Source organism: Phalangium opilio, unplaced genomic scaffold, assembly GCF_054372755.1.
Source record: "Phalangium opilio isolate 3A_F unplaced genomic scaffold, DU_Popi_V2 ptg000026l_1, whole genome shotgun sequence".
In the NCBI taxonomy this organism is placed as follows: domain Eukaryota; kingdom Metazoa; phylum Arthropoda; class Arachnida; order Opiliones; family Phalangiidae; genus Phalangium; species Phalangium opilio.
The window spans coordinates 4,031,123-4,048,981 of record NW_028324157.1 but is presented as its reverse complement, the minus strand read 5'-3'; the positions used below and the strand labels follow the sequence as shown (position 1 = coordinate 4,048,981).

Sequence of the window (17,859 nt, the reverse complement as noted above, 5' to 3'; positions counted from 1 at the left end):
AATCTTTCAAATCCCAGAAAATCTTTCAAATCCCAGAAAATCTTTCAAATCCCAGAAAATCTTTACAATCCCAGAAAATCTTTCAAATCCCAGAAAATCTTTCAAATCCCAGAAAATCTCTCAAATCCCAGAAAATCTTATAAATTCTTGATAAATCTTTAAATCATCACAAATCTTTCAAATCCCAGAAAATCTTTCTAATCCTTGATAAATCTTTCCAATCTCACAACTTCCATAGTCTTTCAATCTTAAACCCATATACTCCCATAGTCTTTCAATCTTGAAATTATATAATCTAATATAATATAATATATTAATATAATTGCTAAAGTTTGTGGTTTTTTAATCTTGACTTTCTTTCCATTGGCTTTTATTACCGCGTTTGTGGATTTTTTTACCTTGGCTTTTTTTGTATTCGTAAATTTGTCTTTTATTACCTTGGCTTTTTTTTCCATTGGCTTTTTTTACCAACAACCGACCTTTGGGCTTGTCCAATGAAAGTGAGTCTTTTGAATGTTATTGTGCAAATAAGGGGCAGGAATCTCTTCGTGTGGAGGGTATTTTTGCTTCACTCTCGCTTTAGCTGTTACTCGGGGTAGTTCGCTACCCAAAATAAACCTTTTTCATTCAGTCTAATTTTCAACATGTAATTTAATTATATTTTTAACATTAAAACTTCACTTGTTATTCAAATCTCAAGTTGAGCTAGTTGCGATGTTTTTTATTCACATATAATTAACAAATAATAGAACGCGAAGGAGAAGTTATGACATAATTTGGTGCCAGAATACTCGGGATAGGGCCACTTTAGATTTAACTAAAGTATTATCAAGTATGTGTTAACGTTTTCGTGTTATAATCGGCGGCGGATAGAGTAACAGAACCTTGCGGATACGTATCATAATAAAAACGGAGCTTTATTTAATTTAAACAACGGCGGAACTTTTGAACTTTAATTTAATCGGTAAATTAAATCGGAACTATGGCAACGGAACAAGCCAAACAAATACGGAAGCGTGCGGTAATTAGAGGACAAATTACCACTAGCTTAAAAAAGATAGAATCCTTACTTCAGTCGGTACCAGTGGACAGGGACGAGTTGGAAGAAGGACTAAACGTTATATTAAGGAAGGAAGCGGCCCTTCGACCTTTGGATGATTTAGTACAGACTCATATAACAGACCCGGATCAAATTTAAGATGATGTGGAACAATGCGAGAAAATATACGACGACATTTCTGTATGTAAAACAAAGTGTTCACGTAAAATTCGAGAAATAGATGCCACCCTAGCTACCGGAGGGGCAAGCGGTTCTAGCACCCCATCAACTCTCTCCAGTTCCGGCAGGAGTAACGGAAGCTCGGTTAAACTACCGAAGCTTGAGCTCGCCAAGTTTGACGACGATACGACGAAATGGCCAAATTTTTGGAATCAATTCAGCTCCACTGTACACCAGAACGTGGATTTGGATGGGACGAAGAAGTTCACGTACCTAAAAACTTGCTTGGAAGGACTAGCAGCTACCGCAATCAAGGGTCTCACCGTCTCCGACGCCAACTATATTGCGGCTATAGATATTTTGGAAAGAAGATTCGGACGCAGAGATCAAACAGTGAACACCCACTTGGATAACCTGGCAACGATTGACCCTGTTACCAGAACTTCGGATACCGCGGCATTACGAAGGCTTTACGATTCGCTAACGTTAGAAATGCGTAGTTTAAGTGCTCTCGGAATAAGTGAAGATAGATACGGTATATTATTGTGTACGATTCTGCTGAAACGGATCCCAAAGGATATAAATCTTGAATTTAGTAAAAAGCAAGATGGTCAGCGCGAGTATGATATCACGGAGCTTGTCCAATTCCTCGGGGACGAAGTATCAAGTCGCGAGCGGGCGTTCACTATGAGTGAACCGGTTCGAGTCGCAACGGCGGGCGGCAAGGAGCCAAATTGGAAAACGTGGGAAGAGCGTAAGCCTAAACCTAAAGGTTTTCAACAACGTAGCGGCGGGTCTACGTCATCGGCCATGGCTTTACATACGGGTGTAGCACCTTCGTCGAAAGGTTGCTTATTTTGTAGTGACATTGGTCATTTTTCGGGTGAATGTAATAAAATATCGGTTCGGCGAAAACGGGAAATAGTGCGGGAAAAGGATCTTTGTTTTGTATGCCTCAAATCGGGTCACAGTTCGAAGTCATGCTTCAAAAGGAATAAAGTTTGTAAACATTGCGGCTATAAACCTCATTCAAGTATTTGTGAAACTCAACACAAGAAGGATGAAGGAGCGGATTCAACTGAAATCACAGCTTGCCATCTAAGCACTAAGGGAGATAAAATAAGTCTTCTTGAAACGGCCCAAGTAGATTTGTCTAACGGCGGAAACGGAATATCCCTAAGAGTGAGATGTCTCATGGATGGAGGAAGCCAACGTACCTTCATAAAAACGGAAGTTTCACGCCAGCTAAACTTGCCAGTAGTAGGGGAGGAAAAATTGAGGGTCGTAACATTCAATAGCGATAATGCTAAGGAAGAAACAAGACGTCGCGTGCGACTAACCTCCACTAACGTTCGGGATCCCTCAAAGAAGATAGAGCTAGAAGCTCTAGAATCCCCGTCCATCAGTTGCAGCAGAATTTGCGTATCGCAGAAAGAAGCCATAGTAAATCATCAAAATAAGGGATTTCAACTGGCAGATAACATGAATGATAATTCTTCAGGAGAGCTTCAATTGCTCATTGGTGCTGATTATTATTGGATGATCGTTACGGGGAAAATTTAGCGCTTGGGTCCAGCATTAGTAGCACTAGATTCGCTCTTTGGTTGGACCATTTCGGGCCCCACGGATACATCGGAGGTAATCGGTGCGCATACGGTCGCGGTTTCGAAAGTCCTTGTCTATAATACTGAAGCCAAGATCTCGGACCAAGTCGAGAAATTCTGGAGTCTTGACGCAATGGGCATACAAGATTCTGGAATCAAGGAGGATGTCACTGGAATGAAAGTTCTAGAGAACTTCGAAAGCTCGATTTCATTCAGAGACGGGAGGTACGAAGTCTGTCTACCTTGGAAGCCAAATCGAGAGAATCTTGGTGACAATTATAAGGGAGCAAGGAAAAGGGCTCAAGGCTTAGCGAGGAAATTCGTCGCTAACCCTAGCTTTTTCATGAAATATCGGGAGATCATACATGATCAGGAAAAACGTCGTGTCATTGAGAAGGTCGAAGCCATGGACCAGGTTGTCACCGGGAATCCTCGCTACTACTTGCCACATCATGGTGTAATTAGAGAAGACAAACAAACGACGCCATTAAGAGTGGTATACGACGGTTCAGCTCATGATCCGGGCTCGCCCTCGCTCAACGAGTGTCTAGAAATCGGGCCCAACTTAAACCCGGATATCTTGGAGGTTCTCCTACGATTTCGCACCTTCAAAATCGCGTTCGTAGCAGATATAGAAAAGGCGTTCCTGCAGATCTCATTAACACCGACGGATCGAGATGCAGTAAGATTCTTATGGCCGGAAAACCCTTCTAAGCCTAACGAGCTAACGGAATATCGGATCACGAGAGTTCCATTCGGAGTCGCCTCAAGTCCGTTTCTTTTAACGGCCACCATTCGGCATCATCTCAAACAAAATGAAGAGAAATATCCAGAAGTTTGCGAGCTTATAAGATCTGGGCTATACTACGACGACTTGGCTTCTGGATCGTCGGAAGTATCGGAGGGTATAGCGTCAGCAACCGAAGCAAAGGAGCTAATTCTGGGAGCAGGTATGAACTTGCGGAAATGGCTGTCAAATTCACGGGAACTCCAAGAGACAATGAACGGGAAAAGCTCATTGGCTGGAGAATCAGTAAACTTCAGTCTTGACAGCAGCCAAGGCCCAAACGTCAGTCAAAAAGTTTTAGGCCTAGCTTGGAACAACTCCGAAGATCATTTCTCGTTTGATTTAAAGGGACTGCTCCACTTTCTAACTACCAGAGTAAACACGAAGCGTTTCATACTACAATGTGTAGCAAGAATCTTTGATCCCATTGGCTTCTTAGCCCCTTTCGTTATCAGGATGAAAGTTCTCTTCCAAAGCCTCTGGAGAAGCGGGGCAAAATGGGATACCAAGCTAGGGTTTGAAATCACGGACGAATTTGATCGGTGGTGTGAAGAGCTCCCACAGCTTCACCAGTTGAAGATACCTAGGCATTACTATGATGGTATTTCTGAAGATGAAATTGAAAGTCGTCAACTAATCGTGTTCTGTGACGCGAGTAAACAAGCATACGCTGCGGTCGCGTACATTCGGTACATTCGGACGGACGGTACAATCGGAGTAAATTTCGTGTCGGCAAAATCTCGCGTCGCTCCTATAAATGAGATGACAATCGCGCGGCTTGAGTTAATGGGAGCACTCCCAGGCGCACGGCTTCTTAATTACTTGAAGCCAATCTTCACGGAAAAACTGTCCGACATTCGGCTTTTTACGGACAATACAGCAGCACTCTATTGGATTAGGGGTTCTCCATCACGTTGGAAACCCTTTGTGGCTAATAGAGTCACGGAGATTCAAGGGCTAACGGAGCCACGAATTTGGAGTCACGTTAGGGGACCAGAAAATCCCGCGGATCTTGCTACCAGAGGCAAGTCGGTAGACCCGCTGATCGAGTGCGAGTTGTGGTGGAGTGGACCGGAATGGCTTCGGCTAGACGAAACTGAATGGCCTTCTACGTCAGGGGCGGAGCCCGTTCAGGAGGATCTGGAGGTAGAACAACGGGTGAAATTCAAAGAATCTTTGCAGTGCAGTTGCATTGTAAACGCGGGGAGCGAGCCATTGTTGGACGTAGGAAAGTACAGCTCTCTTTCCAAGGTCAAAAGAATTATGTCCTACGTAATTCGTTTCACTGAGAACTGTAGAAAACATAAGAATCTACAACAGCGGGGAGCGCTCACAACGGAAGAAATTCTACAGGCAGAGAAGGTCCTGATACGTGAGGCCCAATCACAGGACTTCCGGGAAGAGAAGACACGGCTTCAATTGAAGGAAAGAGTTTCGCCTAAGTCCAACATCTCCAATTTGAACCCCATAATGGACGAAGATGGTATAATGCGCGTCGGTGGACGCTTGGAAAAAACGGGATTGACCTTTGGTGAGAAACACCCAATAATTTTAAACTCAAAAAACAAGTTATCGGAGCTAATCGCTGGGTTCCATCATGCTAGGTTAATGCACTCAGGTTTAAGGGACACTATTACCGAGATAAGGGAACGGTTTTGGATAATTCGCAGCAGGCAAATGGTAAAGAAATTAATAGGGTCTTGCGTCACCTGCAAACGCTTTTCGGTGAAGCCTGGCGCCGCGGTTGTAGCCCCTCTCCCTAGCGATAGGATCAACGAAGCGCCTCCTTTCAAAATTGTAGGAATAGATTTCGCTGGTCCAGTTATAGTAAGAGTTGGAAAGCGTGGTACTCAAAAGGCTTACATAGCTTTGTTTACATGCGGAGTAACACGAGCCGTGCATCTAGAGCTGGTTTCTGACCAAAGCACGGACTCCAGGGTTGGCAACTACCTATCCAGTCCGGTTTAAACCACCTGGTTTAATCGGGATTAATCCACTTAAAAAAATCCACCTAAAATATCCGGCTTAATTATGAATGGGGAAAAATCAATTTTGTGCCAAAAAAATAATTAAAATACAACCAGAAACAAGGCAAAAATATATGAAGCGATAACTAAAGATTACTTATGATAAAACTAATAGTTATGTTAGCAGTTACTGTCCAGTTACACCTTACAATATATTACCAGTATTACTCGAACTTACAGCATAGCGTGGTTCCAGTGTATGCCCTACAAGTTGACTTTCCTTACGAACTCAAGTTTTGGCTTGGGAAAGCTAGAGGCATTTGTGGGATTTATACGTGCATGTATAAATCCCGCCCACTAGCCTTTGCCAAGCCAAACCCGGAGTTTAGAAGGAAAGTCCCCTTGTAAGGGATCCACTGGAGCCGCGCTAGTGTTAGGCTCGTGCACTCAGGAAACAAATAGATTTCATGAAAACGTTTTAGCAGTTAAACTAGAAGACGAACCGGGGCTAGGGGTCGGGGAGTGCCCCAAAGCTGAAATAAGAGCTAAACAGAAGTACTTTGCCTTCAAAAAAAACCTAAAATGACTCGTTTTTTTAAAAAATCCGGATAAATCCAATAAAATCCGGTTTAATCCAATAAAAACCACTGGTCTGGATTTTATTCAAATTATCCGGATTTTTGCCAACCCTGACAGACTCCTTCCTCATGTCGTTCAGGCGGTTTATCTCGCGTAGGGGTGTACCTAGTACCATATATTCGGATAACGCGCGCACATTTCAGAGGGCAAATTTTGACCTTATAGATATTTGGGATCACATAAAATCTAATAAATTTTTGGAATTTCTAGTTAGCCAGGAAATATATTGGAAATTTATAGTGGAACGCGCGGCCTGGTGGGGCGGGTTTTATGAAAGGTTAGTCAAATCCACAAAATTAGCCCTTAAAAAGGTTCTAGGGAGATCCCTCCTAAACTATGAGGAGTTTGAGACCACTCTAATTGAGGTTGAAGCCATTCTAAACTCAAGGCCCCTCACCTACGTTTACAACGAAGTAAACGAACATGCACCCCTAACCCCTGGGCATTTTTTAGTCGGGGACCGCGTAAATGTGCTACCCTCTTGGACATTTAGTAAGACTGATAGAGTTAATGCTAATCGGGAAGAAATTACACGAAGGTGGCGATACAGGCAAAACCTGTTAGATCAGTGTTGGGTGAGATGGAGATCAGATTATCTGATGGAACTCAGCACAGCTCACAAATACGTGCAACCCAAACGTGAAACGGAATTCAAAAGGCAAGACTTAGTATTAGTACACGACGAAAAGCATCCAAGAACAATTTGGAAAATGGGTGTAATTGAGGAATTATTTAAAGGTAGAGACGATAAGGTTAGATCATGTCTTGTTAAATTAGGCACAGGAAAAAGTTTAAGAAGACCTGTGCAACTCCTATATCCACTAGAGATTGTGTAAATTCGTTAATTTTGCCCTCAATTAATTTTTTTTTGTAATTAATTCAAATATTTCGATGAGCTTAACTCATCGAGCGGGGAGTGTTGTGGAAACTTTCTTAGAATTTGGTATTTTTTATTTTTCCTCACTTGTTTTGGACAAGGCCTTGGGTTAGGAAAATTTCTGAATGACCCCCGTAATACAGGTGCAGCGGGTCACCGGCCGGTCATGCTATATTTTTGTAAGCATGTTTGTCGAGAGAGAGTTCCTCTGGCTCGAGGCTTTCCCCTTAAGTGAAAGTGTTTGCTCACCTGACCTTTGGAATCCAGGTGAAAAAAGCCACAGTAAAAAAAGCTAAGGTTTGAAAAGGCAAGGTAAAAAAAGCCAAGGTAAAAAAAGAGAAAAATACGGAAAAAAGCCATTTTATTTTATATGTAAGGTTGTGCAAATCTTATATTGTGGCTAACCCGAGGGGTCCGACGCTCCTTCATATCTCGTACTGTAGAAGATTTTAAATCTAGAAATCTTAAAAATCTTCAAATCTTTCAAATCCCAGAAAATCTAATAAATTCTTGATAAATCTTTAAATCTTCACAAATCTTTTAAATCACAGAAAATCTTTAAATCCCAGAAAATCTTTCAAATCCCAGAAAATCTTTCAAATCCCAGAAAATCTTTCAAATCCCAGAAAATCTTTCAAATCCCAGAAAATCTTTCAAATCCCAGAAAATCTTTCAAATCCCAGAAAATCTCTCAAATCCCAGAAAATCTTATAAATTCTTGATAAATCTTTAAATCATCACAAATCTTTCAAATCCCAGAAAATCTTTCTAATCCTTGATAAATCTTTCCAATCTCACAACTTCCATAGTCTTTCAATCTTAAACCCATATACTCCCATAGTCTTTCAATCTTGAAATTATATAATCTAATATAATATAATATATTAATATAATTGCTAAAGTTTGTGGTTTTTTAATCTTGACTTTCTTTCCATTGGCTTTTATTACCGCGTTTGTGGATTTTTTTACCTTGGCTTTTTTTGTATTCGTAAATTTGTCTTTTATTACCTTGGCTTTTTTTTCCATTGGCTTTTTTTACCAACAACCGACCTTTGGGCTTGTCCAATGAAAGTGAGTCTTTTGAATATTATTGTGCAAATAAGGGGCAGGAATCTCTTCGTGTGGAGGGTATTTTTGCTTCACTCTCGCTTTAGCTGTTACTCGGGGTAGTTCGCTACCCAAAATAAACCTTTTTTATTCAGTCTAATTTTCAACATGTAATTTAATTATATTTTTAACATTAAAACTCCACTTGTTATTCAAATCTCAAGTTGAGCTAGTTGCGATGTTTTTTATTCACATATAATTAACAAATAATATAACGCGAAGGAGAAGTTATTACACCCTTCTCTTGACGGCTCGAATGAATCTTCAAGTGTTTTCTTTTACACGTTATCCTCACTCGTTTTGTATATTACATTATAAAAGCTGAATTTAAGAGGCTCTTCTGTAAGCGATATTTTGACGAAGGCCTTGGTTGGTCATTTAAAAACGAGTGCTCAAGCGGTTAAGGTACTTAGTGACGCTCAAGTTAACTTGTTTGGGGTATCCAAAAACAACACCAAACTACTTGTTTAAGACGTCAAGACGCGCTGGAATAGGAAATTTTATATGTTACAACGATTGTTTGAATTAAGACTACCGCTGACACGAGCTCTCTTTTCAATTAGAAACATAGACAACATATTGAATTTAAGTAGTGGGACCTTATTAAAACTTTAATCGATGTCTTGGAACCATTTGAAATATCATCGAAAGATCTTAAGGGTGATAGTTACCCAACATTAAATCTAGCGTACCCTGCAGTTCAATTCATGGAGAAACAACTTAAAAAAATCGAGTTTTGTCCCATGCTGTTTGGAAGTTGAGATTTCTCAAGTGTTTGTCAAAAATTTAAAGTCCAGGTTCCCTGATTTGCGTAATGAAGAACTATATCAAATTGCAACGATACTGGACGCAAAGATGTTTTGCTGAAACAACAAGAAAAATTGTTTTCTTCTCAACTTCTAAAACGGAGAGTTAATCGTTAATAAATACATCTGGGAATTTGGTGGAAGTGCCAACCTGAATCATGCAAGATGATTATGGAAGCCTTAAGAGGAAAGGACTTTCAAAGGGGTTAAAAAAATCAATTATTAACATTTTATTTTCAAAGGTGGTGAAAGAGTCGACCAAAATGAGCCAATAAAGTGCTGCTCAGCTCTCACTAAGCAAAGAAGTTAACCATCTGAATCTAAGATATTTGACTACTGGAAGAAGAAAAACCTTGAGTTTCCTCATCTTGCTAAGTTGGCCAAATATTATTTGGTTATTCCAGCGACATCAGCATGAAATGAACGGCTATTTTCTACTCATGGAAATACAGTAATAGACAAGCAAGTGAGACTTCTTCCAGAAAATGTGCAGAATTTAAACTATGCTACATGCTTATTTAAAAACCTAAGCTTGAACTTCATGACAAAAAAATAAATATTTTTGTTGTTGAAGTTTAGATGTTTCATTTAAAGTTAAGAAAACTTTTAATGTTTAAGTGACCTAAGTCTTAAAAAGTCCAAAAAAATTCATATTTCTTTTTTTAAATAGTTTTTCTGTTAAAAACTTAGGTTATAAGTTTGAAACTTAATTTTTTTATTTAGTGTTCTAGTTTAAAAAAATACCAAGTAAAGCTTGTCTTAATTTTAAATTTTAAACTTAAAACCAAAGTAATAGCCAATTTTTGCAATAATTTCCATTTTTTTAAGTTTTAAGTTGAAAACGTTTTATAATTGAATAATTTATCAATTTTAATTTTTAGTTGCTAAAAAATTAATTTGTTCGTTCCTAAAAAGGTTTAAGGCCTTAAAAAACTAATAATTTGTTACGTTCCCAAATAAATTGATTAAAGAATTTAAAGTCTATAAATAATGTTCCTATTTTAGAAGAGTTTAAACTGCAGATGAAAGCAGATTAATTTTATAAATAAACAAGTTGGGAAAACCAAAATATTACCTTTCCGAGTCAAGAATATGGAAATGTTTCCTTTTTTATGAACAAATACTGAAGTTAATTTTATGAAATATTAAATAGGTATACAAAGCATAGCGAATATACTGTAAATCAGACGACATTTTACATCCAATAAGGATATACTTGTACACATTAAAATCATTCGATGGGGGGAAAACGGGAAATGAAGAGATAAAACTTTGGAGGGATATTACCTTTACGTGTTTGTAAAGGCCCAATTTTCTACTCCTAAACTGTATACCCTCTATGTTCAAAGCCAGATTCACAACAGGGTTGCCGTGTAAACACTATCCTCTCGTTTCATCTCGACGATTTTCTTAATTTGTCAACATGACTGTTAACGTTACATAACACCAAAGCTTATTTGTGGCTACTCGCACTGAAAGTAATTGCGCACCATATAACGCATGAAAACACGAAGCTAGAATCCGATTACGATCAGACCTTTCACTGATCTGCGCTGCCTTCATCAGAGCTCACCAAAAAAGACAGCGGATTTTGGAAAACGTTAACCGGTGAGCTCTGTCGTCATAGCTTTGCTGAACGCTTTTCTCCGGTCATCAATGTTTTAAAAATTACGCTAGTGCAATAAAGCGTGCAAGGTACCAAGGCTTAACAAAAATTGTATGATATAAACAACTTTTATAATTAAAATTAGAAAGACTAACATGTCTCTTAAAATTCTCGCGTGATCAACTGGTTTCACGCCAATTAGTAGGTATAGTCCCATCAGAATCAGCAAGAGCTATTTGTAATAATACCTCCATGTTTTTACCGCCAAGCTGAGAACTACGCGTTTTACGTCACGTTATCCAAAAACCCGACTATTTTCTTTGGTAACCGCGCTGGCTGAGCGCTGAGCACCATGACGTCAAAATTCAAAAACAAAATCCCCTTCTGTATGACATTGCTAACAGCGCTGAGCTCTGCTGAACGCGGCCTAGATTTTCACCATGATGCTTCATTCAATTATATAATCTAAGCCTGATTATTTAAAAGTGTATTTAACTTTCGGCCCACTCTGAACCGTTAATGCATAAATAATAAACACCAGGATCAGAAGGTCGGGGGAGAGCTTGCCGCGCTTTGTACAGTCGCCGCAATTAAAAACTTTCTCTCTCGCGACGTCTTGTTTCAATCATAAGCCGCAAATTATTGATCTGATACAATGGGTATAAAAAAACGGATCTTATATTGTTGTTTCAATAAAATTTTTACTAAGCGTTTTTTTAACACTCTCCACTTTCCATTTCCAACTGCTAAATAGGGGGTTTTGAATGATTGGGATGATTTTAAAGAGAAGGTGAACAGTTGAGCATAGCTCGTCCGAATTAACGAATGACATTCCAGTAAAGGGAGAGTGATGTTAATTGCAATTTTCTGAATACACGTCCCCCACGGAATCAATGCCTTGAGCCATATTCTTATGGATAGAGATACCCTTTAATGTTGCGCAAATATATAATCAACAATTGTGGAATGAAACTTCAAATCTTCCTCCGGTAAAGATATGGCCACGGGTGCGACATTCTGTTCCACTATGGTTCGCAAATGCCAGGGGTGGAGAAAGATTTCTATCTAGATTAGTGGGCGATTCTTGATGTCAGATTCAATATAAGCCTGCACGAACGTTTGGTTGAGACCGACGCATTTCGGAGAGAACCATCTAGAAATTCAATGGCCAACCAATTCCCTCAATATGTCACCCATTGAAAACCGCTTGGTGGAGGAAATAAAGGTTCACTGAAAAGGAGAATACCCACATTCAAAGTATAGCATGGGACACAAAGTGGTGCCTACATTTGAGAAAGTGGTTGTGTTCATTGTCTTCAACTAATTGGGATTCGCCATAATCAAGATGACGAACCTTTCTCAAGAAACCCTTTATTTACAATGCGAAATTAGTATTATACTAAAGTTACACTAGTCTTAGCAGTGTATCCCATGGCAAATTATGTTCTTTTTGACAATCAATGGAATCTGCTGAGCTGCACGAAGTATTAAATCCTTGAAGGTTAAGTAAGGACGCAATTAATGCAGAGTGTGTATATATTTTATTGAGAAAAACCCAACCAACATAACAAGTTAAATAAAGAATAAAGACACTTTGCTAATTACTATCCAACATTTATTCTTAATTATGAACATGGTTAGGATAAATACATTTATACGTTTTCATTTTTAATTTCATTATGCGATTAATATTTGATCATTTTCCCGTTGGCGTTTACAACCTGTTGCATTCTCTGCGGCATTGATGAAAACAGATTGCTTATGTAATCGGGCCGCTCGCCTATTCTAAAAATGCCACGAAAAAACCCAAATTGGGTTTTTTCGTGGCATTTTTAAAATATGTGTTGCCTGAATAAAATAGAACAAATATGTGTTAGAATATATTTTTTACCTTAAATTGTTATATAAAGACTATCAGTTTGTCTCACTCTCTCACCAGTCAGTATGCCACGATTATCACAGGAAGAACGCAATAGGCTCGTTGCGTTACATGAGGCTGGTCGGGGTGTTCCTTTTATTGCGCAGCAACTGGGCTGTTCAAAGCCAACCGTGAGGTCATGGCTAGCCGCTTATGGTGAAAATGGGCGATTGACAGACAAACCAAGACCCGGAACTCCACGCGTTACCACTGCAGAAGAAGACGACGTTATTGCTGCTCTTGTTGTGAATAATCCTACCACCACTGTTCGATCTGTAAAATCCATCATGGAATTTTAAGCGTCGGAAACAACGATTAGAAACCGATTACGTGACGTTGGGCTACACAGTCGTATCGCCGCGGAGAAGCCATATCTCAAACCAGAGCAAGAACAAGAACGCCTGGCATTTGCGCGCGCTCACCCACACTGGAGGAACGAATGGAATGAAGTTGTCATCAGCGACGAATCAACATTTTGTTCATCTACGGACCATCACGTAAGAGTGTGGAGAGAGAAAGGGACTCGATATGATGCGGCTAACATTCATTCAATCCAGAAGAGCGGACGGTTTTCTGTGCCAGTGTGGGGTTATATTTCAAAACATGAAATTGGCACCTTAGCGCGAATAGAAGCGCACCTTAATTCCGATAAATATATTGATGTATTGGAAAATACGTTTTTCCCTCATGTCGTAGACAATCATTTTCCGGACGGTAAATTTATATTTCAACTAGATAATTCTAGTATACACAAGTCACGTGCAACCATGGCGTATTTGAACGAAAATCATCCGGAAATAGATCTAATGAACTGGCCAAGAAATTCACCCGACCTATCTCCAATCGAAAACGTCTGGGCGGATATGAAAAGGATTGTATCCCAGAACAATATAATTCCCAATGATAAGGACGAACTATTCACCATCATCCAGGCCGCATGGGAAGAGGTTTGTGAGCGGCCCGATTATATAAGCAGTCTGTTTTCATCAATGCCGCAGAGAATACAACAGGTTGTAAACGCCAACGATAAAATGATCAAATATTAATCGCATAATGAAATAAAAATGAAAACGTATAAATGTATTTATCCTAACCATGTTCATAATTAAGAATAAATGTTGGATAGTAATTAGCAAAGTGTCTTTATTCTTTATTTAACTTGTTATGTTGGTTGGGTTGTTCTCAATAAAATATATACACACTCTGAATTAATTGCGTCCTTACTTAACCTTCAAGGATTTGATACTTCGTGCAGCTCAGCAGATTCCATTGATTGTCAAAAAGACCATAATTTGCCATCGGATGCACTGCTAAGACTAGTGGAACTTTAGTATAATACTAATTTCGCATTGTAAATAAAGGGTTTCTTGAGAAAGGTTCGTCATCTTGATTATGGCGAATCCCAATTAGTTGAAGACAATGAACACAACCACTTTCTCAAATGTAGGCACCACTTTGTGACCCATGCTATACTTTGAATGTGGGTATTCTCCTTTTCAGTGAACCTTTATTTCCTCCACCAAGCGGTTTTCAATGGGTGACATATTGAGGGAATTGGTTGGCCATTGAATTTCTAGATGGTTCTCTCCGAAATGCGCCGTTTTCAACCAAACGTTCGTGCAGACTTATGTCGAATCTGACATCAAGAATCGCCCACTAATCTAGATAGAAATCTTTCCCCACCCCCTGGCGTTTGCGAACCATAGTGGAACAGAATGTCGCACCCGTGGTCATATCTTCACCGGAGGAAGATTTGAAGTTTCATTCCACAATTGTTGATTATATATTTGTGCAACATTAAAGGGTATCTCTATCCATAAGAATATGGCTCAAGGCATTGATTCCGTGGGGGACGTGTATTCAGAAAATTGCAATTAACATCACTCTCCCTTTACTGGAATGTCATTCGGTAGTTCGGACGAGCTATGCTCAACTGTTCACCTTCTCTTTAAAATCATCCCAATCATTCAAAACCCCCTATTTAGCAGTTGGAAATGGAAAGTGGAGAGTGTAAAAAAAAAGCTTAGTAAAAAAGTTATTGAAACAACAATATAAGATACGTTTTTTATACCCATTGTTTCAGATCAATAATTTGCGGCTTATGATTGAAACAAGACGTCGCGAGAGAGAAAGTTTTTAATTGCGGCGACTGTACTATAATTCATGAAATTACTCTATAATATAATATATAAATGGCCCTGTGCTACTAAAAATATCGGTATTGGTTGAAGTACCGGGTTTAGGATAATAGTGAGTAAATGATCGGTATCGGTTTCTGTTTGCACCGGTGTCGATCGGTATCGGGTTAAGTCTGGTATCAGCCATCTCTAGTTTTAAACTATATACAATGATTATCTAAACAAACATTCTACACACAGGTATAAGAAGCCATTAACGACAGGTTTCACATCCCAGATATATGCAGCCCCCAACGGGGGCCTTGGTTTTGAGGTCGGTGATAAAAGCATCGAAAGGCTGATTGAGTCCTTGTTTTGTCGTGAGGAATATGTAGCGGGAAGCATTGAGGAACTCGGGTTTGAACCAAGGACCTCTCGATCTGCAGTAGAATGCTCTACCACTGAGCTATTCCCCCTTGTTGAAGGCCGTAATGTCGGTTTAACCAAAATAAACGGAATGATCCGAGCTGTTACAGGGGGAACTCGGGTTTGAACCAAGGACCTCTCGATCTGCAGTCGAATGCTCTACCACTGAGCTATTCCCCCTTGTTCATAGCCGTAATGTCGATTTAACTAAAATAAACGGAATGATCCGTGCTTTTACAGGGGGAACTCGGGTTTGAACCATGGACCTCTCGATCATCAATCGAATGCGGGCTATCCCTCCTTGTTCCTAGCCGTAATGTCGATTTAACTAAAATAAACGGAATGATCGGTACTGTTACAGGGGGAACTCGCGTTTGAACGAAGGACCTCTCGATCTGCAGTCGAATGCGAGCTATACCTCCTTGTTCCTAGCCGTAATGTCGATTTAACTAAAATAAACGAAATGATTCGTGCTACTACAGAAGGAACTCGGTTTTGAACCAAGGACCTCTCGATCTGCAGTCGAATGCTCTACCACTGGGCTATTCCCCCTTGTTCATATCCGTAATGTCGATTTAACTAAAATATACGGAATGATCCGTGCTTTTACAGGGAGAACTTGGGTTAGAACCAAGGACCTCTCGATCTGCAGTCCAATGCTCTACAACTGAACTATTCCCTCTTGTTCATAGCCGTGATGTCGATTTAACCAAAATATACGGAATGATCCGTGCTTTTATAGGGGGAACTTGGGTTTGAAACCAAGGACCTCTCGATCTGCAGTCGAATGCTCTACCACTGAGCTATTCCCCCTTTTTCAGAGCCGTGAAGTCGATTTAACTAAAATAAAAGGAATGATCAGTGCTGTTACAGGGGGAACTCGGGTTTTAACCAAGGACTTCTCGATCTAAAGTCGAATGCTCTACCACTGAGCTATTCCCCTTTGTTCCTCGCCGTAATGTCGATTTAACTAAAACAAAAGGAATGATCCGTGCTGTTATAGGGGGAACTCGGGTTTGATCCAAAGACCTCTCGATCTATAGTCGAATGCTCTACCACTGTGCTATTCCCCCTTCTTCATAGCCGTAATGTCGATTTAACTAAAATAAACGGAATGATTCGTGCTACTACAGGGGGAACTCGGTTTTGAACCAAGGACCTCTCGATCTGCAGTCGAATGCTCTACCACTGAAATATTCCCTCTTGTTCATAGCCGTAATGTCGATTTAACTAAAATATACGGAATGATCCGTGCTTTTACAGGGAGAACTTGGGTTAGAACCAAGGACCTCTCGATCTGCAGTAGAATGCTCTACCACCGAGCTATTCCCCCTTTTTCAGAGCCGTAATGTCGATTTAACTAAAATAAACGGAATGATCCGTGCTGTTACAGGGGGAACTCGGGTTTTAACCAAGGACCTCTCGATCTGCAGTCAAATGCTCTACCACTGAGCTATTCCTCTTTGTTCCTCGCCGTAATGTCGATTTAACTAAAATAAACGGAATGATCCGTGCTGTTACAGGGGGAACTCGGGTTTGATCCAAAGACCTCTCGATCTATAGTAGAATGCTCTACCACTGTGCTATTCCCCCTTGTTCCTCGCCGTAATGTCGATTTAACTAAAACAAAAGGAATGATCCGTGCTGTTACAGGGGGAACTCGCGTTTGATCCAAAGACCTCTCGATCTGCAGTCGAATGCTCTACCACTGAACTATTCCCTTTTGTTCATAGCCGTGATGTCGAATTAACTAAAATATACGGAATGATCCGTGCTTTTTAGGGGGAACTTGGGTTTGAAACCAAGGACCTCTCGATCTGCAGTCGAATGCTCTACCACTGAGCTATTCCCCCTTTTTCAGAGCCGTAATGTCGATTTAACTAAAATAAACGGAATAATCCGTGCTGTTACAGGGGGAACTCTGGTTTGAACCAAGGACCTCTCGATCTGCAGTCGAATGCTCTACCACTGAGCTATTCCCCCTTTTTCAGAGCCGTGAAGTCGATTTAACTAAAATATACGGAATGATCCATGCTTTTACAGGGGGAACTTGGGTTTGAACCAAGGACCTCTCGATCTGCAGTCGAATGCTCTACCACTGAGCTATTCCCCCTTGTTCCTCGCCGTAATGTCGATTTAACTAAAACAAAAGGAATGATCCGTGCTGTTACAGGGGGAACTCGGGTTTGATCCAAAGACCTCTCGATCTATAGTAGAATGCTCTACCACTGTGCTATTCCCCCTTGTTCATAGCCGTAATGTCGATTTAACTAAAATGAACGGAATGATTCGTGCTACTACAGGGGGAACTCGGGTTTGAACCAAGGACCTCTCGATCTGCAGTCGAATGCTCTACCACTGAGCTATTCCCCCTTGTTCAAGGTTGTAATGTCGGTTTAACTAAAATAAAAGGAATGATCAGTGCTGTTACAGGGGGAACTCGGGTTTTACCCAAGGACCTCTCGATCTGCAGTCGAATGCTCTACCACTGAGCTATTCCCCTTTGTTCCTCGCCGTAATGTCGATTTAACTAAAACAAAAGGAATGATCCGTGCTGTTACAGGGGGAACTCGGGTTTGATCCAAAGACCTCTCGATCTATAGTCGAATGCTCTACCACTGTGCTATTCCCCCTTCTTCATAGCCGTAATGTCGATTTAACTAAAATAAACGGAATGATTCGTGCTACCACACGGGGAACTCGGTTTTGAACCAAGGACCTCTCGATCTGCAGTCGAATGCTCTACCACTGAAATATTCCCTCTTGTTCATAGCCGTAATGTCGAT

The 17,859-nt window shown here is 40.2% G+C and overlaps 1 protein-coding gene and 7 non-coding genes across 8 annotated transcripts; 1 reads left to right on the top strand and 7 right to left on the bottom strand.

Annotated features, from left to right (window-relative positions):
• Window positions 1-982: 982 nt before the first annotated feature.
• On the top strand, window positions 983-7,052 carry LOC149691526 (uncharacterized). The gene is made up of 5 exons (XM_089869512.1): window positions 983-1,162; window positions 1,256-2,662; window positions 2,783-5,548; window positions 6,029-6,132; window positions 6,710-7,052. Exons 1-5 carry the CDS (start codon window positions 983-985, stop codon window positions 7,050-7,052), a joined length of 4,800 nt encoding a protein of 1,599 aa, XP_089725638.1.
• Window positions 7,053-15,181: 8,129 nt separating this feature from the next.
• On the bottom strand, window positions 15,182-15,253 carry TRNAC-GCA (transfer RNA cysteine (anticodon GCA)). The gene has a single exon. It is a non-coding gene; the product is annotated as a tRNA-Cys (tRNA).
• A 560-nt stretch (window positions 15,254-15,813) lies between these two features.
• Window positions 15,814-15,886, bottom strand: TRNAC-GCA (transfer RNA cysteine (anticodon GCA)). The gene has a single exon. It is a non-coding gene; the product is annotated as a tRNA-Cys (tRNA).
• A 188-nt stretch (window positions 15,887-16,074) lies between these two features.
• TRNAY-AUA (transfer RNA tyrosine (anticodon AUA)) lies at window positions 16,075-16,146 on the bottom strand. The gene has a single exon. It is a non-coding gene; the product is annotated as a tRNA-Tyr (tRNA).
• A 707-nt stretch (window positions 16,147-16,853) lies between these two features.
• Window positions 16,854-16,926, bottom strand: TRNAC-GCA (transfer RNA cysteine (anticodon GCA)). Its single transcript has one exon. It is a non-coding gene; the product is annotated as a tRNA-Cys (tRNA).
• A 188-nt stretch (window positions 16,927-17,114) lies between these two features.
• On the bottom strand, window positions 17,115-17,186 carry TRNAC-GCA (transfer RNA cysteine (anticodon GCA)). Its single transcript has one exon. It is a non-coding gene; the product is annotated as a tRNA-Cys (tRNA).
• Window positions 17,187-17,374: 188 nt separating this feature from the next.
• TRNAC-GCA (transfer RNA cysteine (anticodon GCA)) lies at window positions 17,375-17,446 on the bottom strand. The gene has a single exon. It is a non-coding gene; the product is annotated as a tRNA-Cys (tRNA).
• A 188-nt stretch (window positions 17,447-17,634) lies between these two features.
• Window positions 17,635-17,706, bottom strand: TRNAY-AUA (transfer RNA tyrosine (anticodon AUA)). The gene has a single exon. It is a non-coding gene; the product is annotated as a tRNA-Tyr (tRNA).
• Window positions 17,707-17,859: the final 153 nt, after the last annotated feature.

Bases quoted from the DNA above. Each gene is read 5' to 3' on its own strand.
- LOC149691526 (XM_089869512.1), top strand. From the start codon at position 983: ATGGCAACGGAACAAGCCAAACAAATACGGAAGCGTGCGGTAATTAGA. The intron at 5,549-6,028 runs GTTGGCAACTAC...TCGTGCACTCAG, and splicing joins ACCAAAGCACGGACTCCAGG to GAAACAAATAGATTTCATGA. The intron at 6,133-6,709 runs GTACTTTGCCTT...TTGGACATTTAG, and splicing joins GAAATAAGAGCTAAACAGAA to TAAGACTGATAGAGTTAATG.